This window comes from Mus caroli, unplaced genomic scaffold, assembly GCF_978045245.1.
Source record: "Mus caroli unplaced genomic scaffold, Mus_caroli_1 scaffold_9, whole genome shotgun sequence".
NCBI lineage: Eukaryota > Metazoa > Chordata > Mammalia > Rodentia > Muridae > Mus > Mus caroli.
In genome coordinates this window covers 56,786,280-56,800,441 of record NW_028227264.1, presented here as the reverse complement: position 1 = coordinate 56,800,441, position 14,162 = coordinate 56,786,280, and the positions used below count along the sequence as shown (strand labels likewise).

The 14,162-nt window shown below is 38.7% G+C and overlaps 1 protein-coding gene across 4 annotated transcripts in view; it reads right to left on the bottom strand.

Moving 5' to 3' along the window:
• Positions 1 to 5,505: 5,505 nt before the first annotated feature.
• The window catches only part of Ccdc138 (coiled-coil domain containing 138), a 58,353-nt gene continuing 49,696 nt past the window's right edge, over positions 5,506 to 14,162 (bottom strand). For 3 of the 4 annotated variants that reach the window (XM_021174251.3, XM_029482172.2, XM_085842820.1), the window contains exons 14-16: positions 13,290 to 13,466; positions 8,026 to 8,164; positions 5,506 to 6,066 (exon numbers count right to left, since the gene is read on the bottom strand). In XM_021174251.3, the coding sequence (XP_021029910.1) occupies positions 5,901 to 6,066; positions 8,026 to 8,164; positions 13,290 to 13,466 (482 nt within the window). In that variant the 3' untranslated portion in view covers positions 5,506 to 5,900. Of the gene's footprint in view, positions 6,067 to 8,025; positions 8,165 to 12,280; positions 12,333 to 13,289; positions 13,467 to 14,162 lie in introns of those variants that run through there. The other variant, XM_085842821.1, reaches the window with a different exon arrangement.

Genomic DNA, 14,162 nt, shown 5'->3' with positions numbered 1-14,162 from the left:
ATGTTCTGTTCAGGCATTTTTCCCTTGTGCCCATGTGTTCGAGTCTCTTCCCCCCTTTCTCCTCTATATGTTTCAGTGTATCTGGAGATCCTTTATATGGAGATCCTTGAACCACTTGTACAAGGAGATAAGAATGGGTCGAATTGCATTTCTCTACATGCTGACCGCCAGTTGAACGAGCACCATTTGTTAAAAATGCTGTCTTTTCCCCCACTGGATGGTTTTAGCTCCTTTGTTAAATATCGAGTGACCATATGTGAGTAGGTTCATTTTTGGGTCTTCAATACTATTCCATTGATCTTCCAGCCTGTCTCTGTACCAATACTGCACAGGTTTTTTTTTTTTTTTTATCACTATTTCTCTGCAATACAGTTTAAGGTCAGGGATGGTGATTCCCCCAGAAGTCCTTTTATTGTTGAGAATAGTTTTAAATATCCTGGGTTTTTTGTTATTCCAGATGAATTTGCAAATTGCTCTTTCTAACTCTATGAAGAATTGATTTGGAATTTTGATGGGGATTGCATTGAATCTATAGATTGCTTTCGGCAAGATAGCCATTTTTACTCTATTGATCCTGCCAATGCATGAGCATGGGAGATCTTTCCATCTTCTGAGAACTTCTTCAATTTCTTTTTTCAGAGACTTGAAGTTCTTGTCATATAAATCTTTCACTTGCTTGGCTAAAGTCACACCAAGGTATGTAATATTATTTGTGACTGTCATGAAGGGTGTTGATTCTCTAATTTCTTTCTCAGCCTGTTTATCCTTTGAGTAGAGGAAGGCTACTGATTTGAGTCAATTTTATATCCAGCCACTTTGCTGAAGTTCTCTGGTGGAATTTTTGGGGTTGCTTAAGTATTCGATCATATCATCTGAAAATAGTAAGTAATATTTTGACTTCTTCCTTTTCAATTTGTATCCTTTTGACCTCCTTTTGTTGTCTAATTTTTCTAGCTAGAGCTTCCAGTACTATATTGAACAGATAGGGAGAGAGTGGACAGCCATGTCTACTCCCTGATTTTGGTGGGATTGCTTCAAGTTTCTCTCCATTTACTTTGATGTTGGCTACTGGTTTGCTGTATATTACTTTTACTATGTGTAGGTATGGGCCTTGAATTCCTGATCTTTCCAAGACTTTTAACATGAAGGGATGCTGAATTTTGTCAAATGCTTTTTCAGCATCTAATGAAATGATCAGAAATGATCATGTGTTTGTTTTTCTTTGAGTTTGTTTATGTAGTGGATTATGTTCATGGATTTCCATATATTGAACCATCCCTTGCATCCCTGGGATAAAGCCTACTTGATCGTGGTGAATGATCATTTTGATGTGTTCTTAGATTCGGTTGGCAAGAACTTTATTGAGTATTTTTGCATCAGTGTTCATAAGGGAGATTGGCCTGAAACTCTCTTTCCTTGTTTGGTCTTTGTGTGGTTTAGGTATATAATTGTGGCTTCATAGAACCATCTGGGTAGTGTTCCTTCTGTTTCTACTTTGTGGAATAGTTTGAAGAGTATTGGTATTAGGTCTTTAAAGGTCTGATAGAATTCTCCAATAAACCTATCTGGTCCTGGGCTTTTTTTGGTTGGGAGACTATTAATGACTGCTTTTATTTCCTTAAGGGTTATGGGACTGTTTAGATAGTTTATCTGATCCTGTTTTAACTTTGGCACCTGGTATTTGTCTAGACAATTGTCCATTTCATCCAGATTTTCCAATTTAGTTGAATATAAATTTTTGTAGTCAGATATGATGATTTTTTTAGATTTCCAGTTTCCATTGTTGTGCATCCCTTTTCATTTCTGATTTTATTAATTTGGATTCTGTCTCTGTGCCTTCTGGTTAATCTGGCTCAGGGTTTATCTATCTTGTTGATTTTCTCAAAGAACTGGCTCCTGGTTTTGTTGATTCTTCGTATAGTTCTTTTTGTTTCTATTTGGTTAATTTTAGCCCTGAGTTTGAGTATTTCCTGCTGTCTACTCCTCTTGGGTATATCTGCTCTTTTTGTTCTAGAGATTTTCAGGTGTGCTGTCAAGCTGCTAGTGTAAGCTCTCTCCAGTTTCTTTTTGGAGGCACTTTGGAGCTATGAGTTTTCCTCTTACCACTGCTTTGTGTTCCATAGGTTTTGGTATGATGTGTCTTCATTTTGATTAAATTCTAAAAAGCCTTTATTCTTTTTATTTCTTCCTTAACCAAGTTATCGCTGAGTTGTTTGTTCAGTTTCCATGTGTATGTGTGTTTTCCATTGTTTTTGTTGAAATTTAAGACCAGTCTTAGTCTGTGGTGATCTGATAGGGTACATTGGGATTATTTTAATCTTCTTGTATTTGTTGAGACCTGTCTTGTGACCAATTATATGGTCATTTTTGGAGAAGGTACCATAAGGTGCTGACAAGAAGGCATATTCTTTTGCTTTAGGATGGAATGTTCTATAAATATGTTAGATCCATTTGGTTCATAACTTCTGTTAGTTTCACTGTGTCCTTGTTTAGTTTGTTTCCATAATCTGTCCATTGCTGAGAGTGGGGGTGTTAAAGTCTCCCACTATTATTTTGTGGGGTATGATGTGTCCTTTGAGCTTTAGTAAAAAGTTTCTTTTCTGAATGTGGGTGTCCTTGCATTTGGAGCATAGATGTCCATAATTGAGAGTTCATCTTGGTAGATTTTTTTCTTTGACCAGTAGGAAGTGTCCTTCCTTATCCTTTCTGATAACTTTCGGTTGAAAGTCGATTTTATTCAATATTAGAATGGCTAGTCCGACTTGTTTCTTGGGACCATTTGCTTGGAAATTTTGTTTTTCAGCCTTTTACTTTGAGGCAGTGTCTGTCTTTGTCACTGAGGTGCATTTTCTTCTGTATGCAGCAAAATGCTGGGTCCTGTTTATATCCAGTCTGTTAGCCTATGTCTTTTTATTGGGGGAATTGAGTTCATTGATGTTAAGAGATAGTAAGGAATAGTGATTGTTACTTCCTGTTATTTTTGTTGTTAGAGGTGGAATTATGTTTTTGTGGCTATCTTCTTTTAGGTTTGATGAAAGACTACTTTTTTGCTTTTTCTAGGGTATAGTTTCCCTCCTTGTGTTGGTGTTTTCCATCTATTATCCTTTGTAGGGCTGGATATTTGGAAAGATATTGTGTAAATTTGGTTTTGTCATCGAATATCTTGTTTTCTCTGTCTATGGTAATTGATAGTTTTGCTGGGTATAGTAGTCTGGGCTGGCATTTATGTTCTCTTAGGGTCTGTATGACATCTGCCCAGGATCTTGCAGCTTTCATAGTCTCTGTTGAACAGTCTAATGTAATTCTGATAGATCTGCCTTAACATGTTACTTGACCTTTTTCCCTTAATGCTTTTAATATTCTTTCTTTGTTTTATGCATTTGGTGTTTTAATTATTATGTGACAGGAGGATTGCTTTTCTGGTCCAGTCTATTTGAAATTCTGTAGGCTTCTTGTATGTTCATGTGCATCTCTTTCTTTAGGAAACTTCTATACCTATTATCCTTAGGTTTGGTCTTCTCATTGTATCATGGATTTCATGGATGTTTTAGATTAGGAGCTTTTTGCATTTTGCATTTTCTTTGATTGTTGCTTCAATGTTTTCTATGGTATATTCTGCCCCTGAGATTCTTTCTTCTATTTCTTGTACTCTGTTAGTGATGCTTGCATCTATGACTCCTGATCTCTTTCCTGGGTTTTCTAACTCCAGGGTTGTCTCCCTTTGTGATTTCTTTATTGTTTCTATTTCCGTTTTTTAGATCTTGGGTGGCTTTGTTCATTTCCTTCGCCTGTTTGATTGTGTTTTCCTGTAATTGTTTAAAGAATTTTTGTGCTTCCTCTTTAAGGGCTTCTACCTGTTTACCTGTGTTCTCCTGTATTTCTTTAAGGGAGTTATTTATGTCCTTCTTGAAGTCCTTTATCATTGTCATGAAAAGTGATTTTAGATCTGAATCTTGCTTTTTCTGTGTGATGGTGTATCCAGGACTTGCGATGGTGGGAAAATTGGGTTCTGATGATGCCAAGTAACCTTGGCTTCTGTTGCTTATGTTCTTAAGCTTGCCTCCCAACATCTGATTATCTCTAGTGCTAACTGACCTCTCTATATCTGACTGAAGCCTGTCCTTCCTGTAATCCTGGTTGTGTCAGAACTCCTCAGAGTCCAGCTGTCTCTGTGATCCTGTGATTCTGGGATCCTGTGATCCTGAGATCCTGGGTATGTCAGAGTTCCTGGGAGTCAAGCTGCCTCTGGGACCCTGAAAACCTGGTGTGACCAAGCTCCCGTGATCCTGTGATCCTAGGTGTTAGAGTGCCTGGGAGTGGAGCCCCCTCTGGGTGTTGTGGGACTGGCACAAGGAAACCAATGCAGACCAGGAGGAAAGGGGAAGTTTAAAAAGACTCAGAAATATTGAAGAAAAAAATAATCTGAACTGTTGGAAATGACAAACATACTAATTCATAGAAGAAGCTCTGTAGAAAATCTCAGAAACAGAATGGATCAAATAGAAGACAGACTACCTGAGCTTGAAGATAAAGCCTAGAACTGGAATAATCAAGCAAGGATAAAAATCAGAAGATGTCAGTGGGAAATCCATGACATATGTGACACTCTGGAAAGTTCAAACCTTTGAGCAATAGGCATAGAAAGGGAATCTAGTTCTAAAGGCATAGAAAGAGACAGTTTTCTAAAGTTAGGGATAGAGATGCTTACCCAGACTATACTGGTTAGTAGGCAAGTGTGTGGGACATTTTCTTGAGTAATGGGTGATGTTGGGGGGGCCAGACAACTATGGGAGGAGTAACTCCTAGACAGGCATTCCAGGGTTTTATAAAAAAAAGACCAGTGAGCCATGGGGAGCAAGGCAGTAAGCAGCACTCCTCCATGATCTCTGCTTCAGCTCCTGCCTCCAGGTTCCTGCTTAAGTCACAGCCCTGACTGTCCTCAGGCTATGATGTCCAAGTGTGAGATAAAAGTCCTTTCCTCCCAAGTTGCTTTTGGTCAGTGTGCTATCACAGCAATAGAAAGCTAAGTAGGACAGATACCAAGAGATGTTCTAAATAAATGGACCTAAGTGGCAAGTGCCAGGGTTCTAACATCTAACAGAACAGGCTCAAACCAGAACTAGTGATAAAGGATAAAGATGGTCACTTCCTGTTGTTTAAGAGAACATCAAGAGATCATAATGACTGTTAACACATATGCACCCAATTTCATAATACTGTATAAGCCATATACACTCTTGGGCTCGAGTATAGTACCTGCCAAACAACCACAATGCAGATAAAGGTAAAAGAAAAACAGAATGAACAAATACAAGATAAGTATTTACCTGGTGTGGTGGTGCATGCCTTTAGTCCAGCACTTAGAAGGCAGAGGTAGGAAGCTATAAGTTCCAGGTCAGCCTGATTTATACATCCAGACCCAGAACACCCAGCACTACATAAAAATCCTGTCTTTAAGGAAAACATGTTATCAAAAGAAGGGACTCTACTATATTAAGGGAAAAATGATAACATAGTTTATTTTCACATAAGGACAAATTATATTCCAAATAATCACATAATTTCAAGAAAGATTTTTCCTAAAATATTTTTACAAACTGTAACCCTGTTGCTTTGAATTCTAAACCTGATGCCTTGAATTCTGGAAAAGTCATCTTGTACATTAGTATTACCTTAAACTGAAACATTCTAAAACAGCCATACCTTCTATGGGTCTCATTTACGTTGCTGAAAAATCTTTCTAGATATCTTTCATGATAAATGATGCTGTTGATAATTTTACTCTGAGGAATTGTATTTTAGTGATTTTTCCACTTTTACAAATAAAAACCACATATACATACATATACCACACACACACACACACACACACACACACACACACACACACACACACTTTTCTAATGGCTTGTACTGGTGACCAGGGAGTTACATTTTGTCAAACCCAGGTTGAACAGAGTTGAATTCAGATTAATACAGAGAAAGGCGTGCTCTGGATGTGTTGTCCTTTGTATTTCCTGAAGCATTAGGTGAATGGTAAAAACTTCAAAGAGCTTCTTGTTACTCCTGTAAAAGAATGGGCACGTTACTTAATTGCTTATAAACTTGAGAGAACGTATGCAAATGTGAGGAAATAGCACTTGCTTTTTAAGAACAATGGAGAAAATGGCTGACTAAAGGATTAAGATGCTAAGAAAACTAGGTTTTAGAAGCTAAGCCCAGAGTGGAAAGACATTAAAGGCAAAAAAGAAAATTGTTTATATCCTGAAAACTGATCCCTGTTTACTAATAGAAAAAAAAATCTACTAGGTCCAAGGAAGCCCTGCTTCCCATCTGGACAGAACCTAACTGTTACCTGAGGGATCTACAATGAATGTGCTGCTTTTCCTCCTTCACAGACACTCAGGCTCTGTGCAGTGCTGCACACCTTTAATCTCGCACTCTGAGGTAGGCAGATCTGAGGTCCAGGACAGCCTGGCTACACAGCAAGTTCTAGGATAGTCAGGGCTACATAGAAAGACCTTGTCTTACAAAACAAAAGAAGAAAAAGGAGAAGGAGGAACAAAGAAGAAAAGAAGAGGAAGAAGAGCAGGAAGAGAAAGAAGAAGGAAGAGGAGGAAGAGAAGGCATTCAGTAATTTCATTTTAGTTAGAATTGTATCTTAAATGTAAAACAGAACTCCATCATATTTTATTTTCTTATCTGGGTGTATCTGCCTCTTGAGAGAAATTATCGAATAGCCCTACATTAAAGGAGGTAGAGACAGGTGGTTTCCCAGAGCTCATGGGTCATGTAGCCTAGCCAATCAGTAAGCTCCAGGTTCAGTGAGAGACCCTGACTCAAAAAAACAAAGAGGAAGACACTTGATATCAGCATTGAGCTTACACACACACACACACACACACACACACACAGAGATATACACACAGAGACTTACACACACAGGCATACACATACAGAGTCATACACACACAGACAAAGGCATACACATTCTTTCGCCTGTTTCACTAAATACATACTTTAGTACATTAATAAGGAATTACCAAAATGCATGTTTACTATCACTTTGATTTTCTCATCTGTCTTATATAAAATGTCAGTGTGCAGTGATTTGTTCTGATGTTATCACTTGATTAATAAACTTGTTCTTAGTGGAGGAACCATGTAGTTAGTCCTGGGTTCCCAGTACCATGAAAACCAAAAGCAACACCCAATATACAAGTAGTCTCCCACTCAACATCTTAAATAAGAAAGCCTTTTTCTTGGATTTTCATGCTGTCGCTGATATTTAAAGTTTGCTTAGATGAACTGAACCAACTGAGAAGCAACTATATATTCAAAGACTAATGTCCATTATTAAATCTGTGTGTGTGTGTCTTTAAAAGTATGTGTGTGTGTGTAAGAGAAACAGTATGTGAGAGAGTGAGTGTATGTTTGAGTGTGTATGTATGTATGTTTATGTGAGTGTGTGTATGCATAGGTGTGTGTGTGAGTGTATATGTTTATATGAGTGTGTGTGAGTGTGCATGTGTGTGTGTTGTTTGGTACAGGGATGTGCAGGTGGGTGTATTCATAAAGGACAAGAGAGGATGTCTGGCATACCACTTTCTGATTTATTCCTTTGAAGCAAGTCTCTCACTGAAGCTGGAGTTATGCCAGTGCCCACCAAGGCCTGGTGATCCTCCTGTCTCTATCCCCATAGTACTCCACACAGTGCTGGGCTCAAAGGTGAACACAGTCACACTTAGCCTTTCACATGAGTCCTGAGGGTTGAACTCAGGTCCTCATGCTTATAAAGTACCTACTCTTACCTGCTGAGCCTCTGCCCAGCCCCAAATAAGTGGTCTCTGATAATTAATATTCACGATTCTTAAATTTTTACATCTATAGGCTGGAAATCCTAATGAAAATTAGAATCAAATAACAATCAAAGTAAAACTGGCTTGAGACTGAGACTGAAGAAGCAGCCCCAGTAATGATCACAATCTAACTGTCAATTAAAATTACAAAAAAAGGCTTTCTTACTTGATTTTGGAAAGCTTCTGTAGGATGATGCTGAGCTTTTCTAGGATGTGAAGATCAAGTTTCGGGGTTCGCAGCAGCACAGAACAAGTACGAAAAAATAGAGAGTTGCTACAGGCTTCCAGGAACGGCTGCAGGGACTCTGCAAAACAAGTCACCATGCTTAATGTTAAGGAGTATAAAAAGGAAATTTAAAAAGCCAAACCAGAACCGTGTGAGTCATGCATCAACACTGGCTTGGACTGTCATGCTTTCATCCTTAAACGTTAGGACAAAATTATCATTTGAAAAGCAAAAGCAAACTCTTGTTGGGCGTCCTGAGGAGCAGGTTATTATCTAACACAAAGCATGCGTGAAAGAAAAGGAGAACATGTTCCTTCAATAAACTTCTAACTGGAAGCCTAGTCCAGGGGATTGTAAAAAGAAATTCTGTTGAAGTATAAATTATTTTTCTGTAAAACCTCAATAACAACTCTGTATTAGATAGGAAAGAACACTTTGAGCATGAGAGCTGATGAATGAGAGTTCTAACAGATTGAAAACCTAAGAATAAAAATGTTAAGGGATTACTGTAGAAGAACAGAGCAGGCAGAAACTTGAGGATCAAGGAGTTTGCTCTGAGACTCTCCTAGGGCACCATGAGACCTTAGCCCTACGAAAAGAATCACAGGCAACTAAGAATGTGGGTAAGGGGAATGGGGGAGGATGGGGGGAGGGATGGATGGGGGGGGTGTCCAGGGAAGAGCACACCTACTGCTTACCCTATACCAAATGAAAACATACGCATACCTGTAACATTCTACAGATTGAGCAGCTTGTATTCATGTATTTAGGCATATGCATGTGTGTGTATGTGTGTTTATTTATGCACATATATGTTTAACAATTAATGAAAAAAGAGGTGTCAAGTTTGAAAGAGAACAAGGAAGGACATATGGGAGGGTTTGAAGGAGAAAAGGGAATAGTTCATGATGTAATTATATAATAATCTCAAAACATAGAATAAGCAAAAACTTGAGAGTTCACATAAAATGAATTTATCTGAAAAGTTAAAATAAGAATAAAAAACTAAAATAATCAAAACAAAAAAGAAATTTCAAACTTAAAAGAGAGGAAATGAAAGAAGACTTTGCTTATATTTGCCTTAAGATTGAAGCCATTACTGAGATCTTATAAATGAATTAGAAAAGATGTACCTATTTTTTTTAATGAGCACAACTAACCCAATTATAAGAGAACAAAATATACTCAATCTCATTAAGAATAAAATAATAGCCGGCAGTAGCGGCACACGCCTTTAATCCCAGTACTTGGGAGGCAGAGGCAAGCAGATTTCTGAGTTGGAGGCCAGCCTCGTCTACAAAGTGAGTTCCAGGACAGCCAGGGCTACACAGAGAAACCCTGTCTCGAAAAAAAAAATTAAAAAAAAAAAAAAAAGAATAAAATACTAAGCTGGGTGGTAGCAGCACATGCCTTTAATCCCAGTGTTCAAAAGGCAGAGGCAGGTGGATATCCAAGTTCAAGGCCAGCCTGGTCTACAGAGTGAGTTCCAGGATAGCCAGAGATACACAGAGAAACACTGACTTGAAACCCCCCACCTCCCTAACAAAGAATAAAATAGTAGAAATTTCCCAAATTTGTTACCAAACACCTTAAATGCACAATTCCTTTTACTTAAGAACTCTACCTTGGGGCTGGAGAGATGGCTCAGCAGTTAAGAGCACTGAATGCTCTTCCAGAGGTCCTGAGTTCAATTCCCAGCAACCACATGGAATCTTCAAAACTGTCTATAACTCCGAGGTCTGACACTCTCACATAGATACACATACAGGCCAAATGCCAATGCACATAAAATAAAAGTAAATAATTAAAAAAAAAAAATGAAACTGTGCCTTCAAGAACCATGCAATAGAGACGCATGCAAAGGTAAGAAGTCCTACACTCATTGTGTTCATTACAAATGAAAATACTTTGAAAGCTTAAGTTACTGCTGCTAGCTAGCTAGGGGAGGTTGGAAAACAACACTAACAACAAAAATCACCCAATGTCAAATTGTACCCTTAAAAACCATGTCTTTAGTAAAGGCTTTAAAAAAAAATGAATGCAAGTAAGTTATTTCCCATAAAAGATATAAACCCATGATAGCTTTGCATTCATCTTGCTTTTTATATGTAAAAACAAAACTTAGAAGACTTGTATGTTACTATCTTGAGACAGTATTGATTAAATTAAACTACTGAAGCAATAAAGTCTGAAACTATAAGGAAAGCCAGGGAAACAGAAATCAGCAGGTGGAAAGAAGAAAGGAATCTATATGAGCTACCAAACCCATACCTGTCACTATTCTCAGGCTAAGAACCTATGGCTAAACAGGACTTAGGCCTTAGGGAAGACTACCTACTATTATTATTATGCTAACCAGACATAATGGTCAACTGTTTTTGTTTTCCAAAGTAGTATTTCTTTGCGTGGCCCTGGCTGTCCAGGAACTCATTCTATAGACCAGGCCGGCCTCTGCCTCCTGAGTGCTGGGATTAAAGGTATGCACCAGCACTGACCAGCTTACCATAAACTTTGATTTGTACTAGATTTTGACTAACACACAGACCCACCCACAACTGGCCAAGGTACAGAAAATTCAAAGACTGCAGAATGTTCAGCCGTAAGTGGAACACACACTGCAGGCCTCCTCTGAGGCTCAGGGATCACTGAGGAAGAGAAGGCAAAAGTGCCAGTGCCAGAGGCAGTGCCTGACACCAGTGTCCTCTGGACACAGCCGGTGGCTGCACATATAACTCATGGCATTTGTGACAGCAGGCACAAGACCTGTGCAAGCTTGAACCAGACCAAATCTCAGCATGAAACAGGGAGTTAGGCATAAAATCCCACCCCTAACCATGGAGCGATTAGCAAAGCTAGCTGCTGAGAGGGAGAGGCAGTCTCCTCTAAGAGTGTAACCCCTGGTACGCCAAACAAGCTCCAAGGGAGGAGCACACAGCCGAGAACAGTTGGGCAGCACCAACTGGTCTTGGTAGGAGGAGAACAAAGAGGTGGACAGTAAAGAGAGGGTGGATCTGAGATGAGTTGGGGAAGGGAGTGTATATGATCAAACACAAAACACACTGTACTAGGAAAAATAAGAAAAGAAAAATAAAAGCTGAAACGTCTAGATGAAAACACAAGGAATTCTGTTCAAGACACTAAGGTGGGCAAGAACTTTCTGGACATTGAATTTCAAGAGCACAAAAACTAGTCCCCAAAATCAATAGATGGGGCTACATCTGCAGCGTCCACAAACAGGTTAGAGAATGGGGGAAAAAAAGACCTTTTCAGCTATACTTCAGATATGGAGCAAATAACCAGAATTTACAAAGAACTGCAGAAATTAAATACCTAGGAAATGAAATTGCAAATCAACAAATGGGATAATGAATTATCGCAAGTGAGGAAGGAAGGAAGGGAAGGAGGGAAGGGGAGGGGAGGGGAGGGAAGGAGAGAGGGAGGGAGGGAGGAAGACAAAATGACTGAAGGGCCAATAACCATTTTAAAATGTTCAATATCCCTAGTCATCAGGGAACTGCTTTGAGGCAATGCCTTAGCCTAGTCAGAGTGGCTGTCATCAAGAAATCTGACAAATATTTGAGGATGGAGAGAAAGAAGAGCCGTTATACACTGCTGGTGGGAGTCTACACGACCATGATGGGAATTAGCCTGGCGGAGCCTGGGAAAACTGGGAACAGACCTACTATATGCTCCAGCTATTGTCCTCCTGGCCATACGCACAGAGAGCTCCTTATGCTACAGCAGAGAGAGCTGCGCCCCAGGTTCACTGCTGCTATATTTAATACAGCAGGGGAACACAAGCAACTTAGGTGCTCTTCAAAAAGTGAATGAGTAATAAAAATCTAAACATACAGAAAATGGAGTACTATTTAGCTCTAAAGAAAAACAAAATTACAGAGCTTGCAGGAAAATGAATGGACTTAAAATGCAAAGTATTAAGCAAGTCTCCTAATCTCAGGGGGAGAAAAAAAATCAATCAAATCCATTTTCTCCTCCATGTGTGGATCGTAACCCACAATGTGTACATGTATATATAAAAACAAACAGACATGTGAGTACGGCATTTAGCACCAGGAACAAGAAAGGCAGTGAGACAGAGAAAAGGCTCACTAGTGAGTTCCCACGTACATTCTAGACAGTTAAGTCCTCTGGATACTTTCTCAGGCATAACACATCTTCAGTGCAAAGTACATGCTTCAGTGGGTGGTAGCCACTTTGTGATTCCAAGAGGGGCTGCTATTACCTGACTGGGAGATATAAATTTTAAATTATGATTTTTGCTGTTTAAATATTCCTGTAGGATGTAGTTCTTTGTAAATACTCCTTAATTTAGTGTATTTTATTTTTGAATATGAGTTTTAGCAATCCAGTTAACACAGAAAGAAGTAGGAAATGTGTACAGTCATCATTTTGAAATTTATGAGAATTCCTGAGATACTGATTTACTGTGTCTGAATCTCAAAGAGCAACATGCTAGGAATTTGGAAATACTGAGAAGCCACTGTGGAAATCAGTATGGAGATCCCCAAAAAACTACTATAGAACTACGCTGTCACCCATCTTCACTACTAGGTCAGCACACCACAGAGCTCTGTGCATCCGCGTTCACAGCTGCGTTATTCGCAACAGCTGCAAAATGGACGAATCCTTCAAGTCCATCAACAAGTGAGTTAAGAGAAAACATGGTATATGCATATACTCGAGGGAACTTTATACAGAGAAACAAGATCATGACATTTCTGAAAACAGATGCAAATGGAATTATGAAAAATGAAATAAACCAGACTCAGGGACAAAGATCACATTATTTCTCATACAAGGAGCTTATATTTTAGATTATATGCATAGGTATATAGCTATATCTATATGTTTGCTTTTGCAGGATACTGAAGTAGAAAAGGAATCATGACAGGGGAGGAAGAGGTTGCAGGGGATGTGGGAAATAGGAATGACACCAGGAAACATGTGCCAGGAAGGGACAAAGGAGGACTAGCTGGAGGAAGACCGAAGCCAACTGGTAAAGGGGCACAGAGGAGGGCAGGGGGCCAGGGCACACAACAAAGTATGACACATGTGTGTCAAGTTGCCAAACAGCCACCATTTACAGCACTGTGCAGAAGTGCCTGGTGTATGGGGTTAACACGTTCTGATCAGAGGGAAACGAAAGAATCATTTCTTTACAGACATAAAAGATAAAAACTTACTTGACTCTACTGTCATCTGAAGCAGGCTGTCGATGACATTGGATAAGAGCCCTTTACTGGATATTCTCAGGTGTTTTAGGATTACTGGAATGGCTTGGTACTCCAAAAATAAGGTTTTTCCTTCATCTGTCTTCAAGTCCAAACAAAGGGAGTCAAACGCTTGAGCTAGGTAGTCAGCTAGAAACAACACAATCAACCGCCTGTGCGTCAGTTATTCAATCAGAAACAGAAGGCTAAACAAAAAAGAACCATCACTTTAATAAAATAAAGATATAAAAGAATTAATTAACAAGAGGTCCTAAGTTTAGATTCACCCCCTCACTGAACTCTATGGAACAGGAGAGAGAAAAGGTAGTCCAATTACAACGGCATAAACTCATTTAGCACATTCGTATTTCAGTATTAAAATAAGCCCCACTGAGCAATGGTGGCACATGCCTTTAATCCCAGTACTCAGGAGGAAGAAGCAGGCAGATCTTCGAGAGTTCAAGGCTAGCCTGGTCTACAGAGCAAGTTCTAGGACAGCCAAGGCTACACTGAAAAACCCTGTCTCTAAAAAACAAAATAATAATAATAATAACCCAATTTTTTATACTAAAAAAGGAAAAGTAATATTAATTATTATTAAATAGTATTACTTATATATTATAATTATTATTAAATAGTATTATTAAATAGTAATTAATATTAAATAGTACAATAGTATACATTGCCATATTTGGTTGTAATTACCACATACTTTTATGAATTTAAACAATATTAGTATTTATATCTTTTTTTAAAGATTTGTTTATTTTATATATATGAGTACACTGTAGCTGTCTTCAGACACACCAGAAGAGGGCATTGGATCCCACTACAGATGGTTGTAAA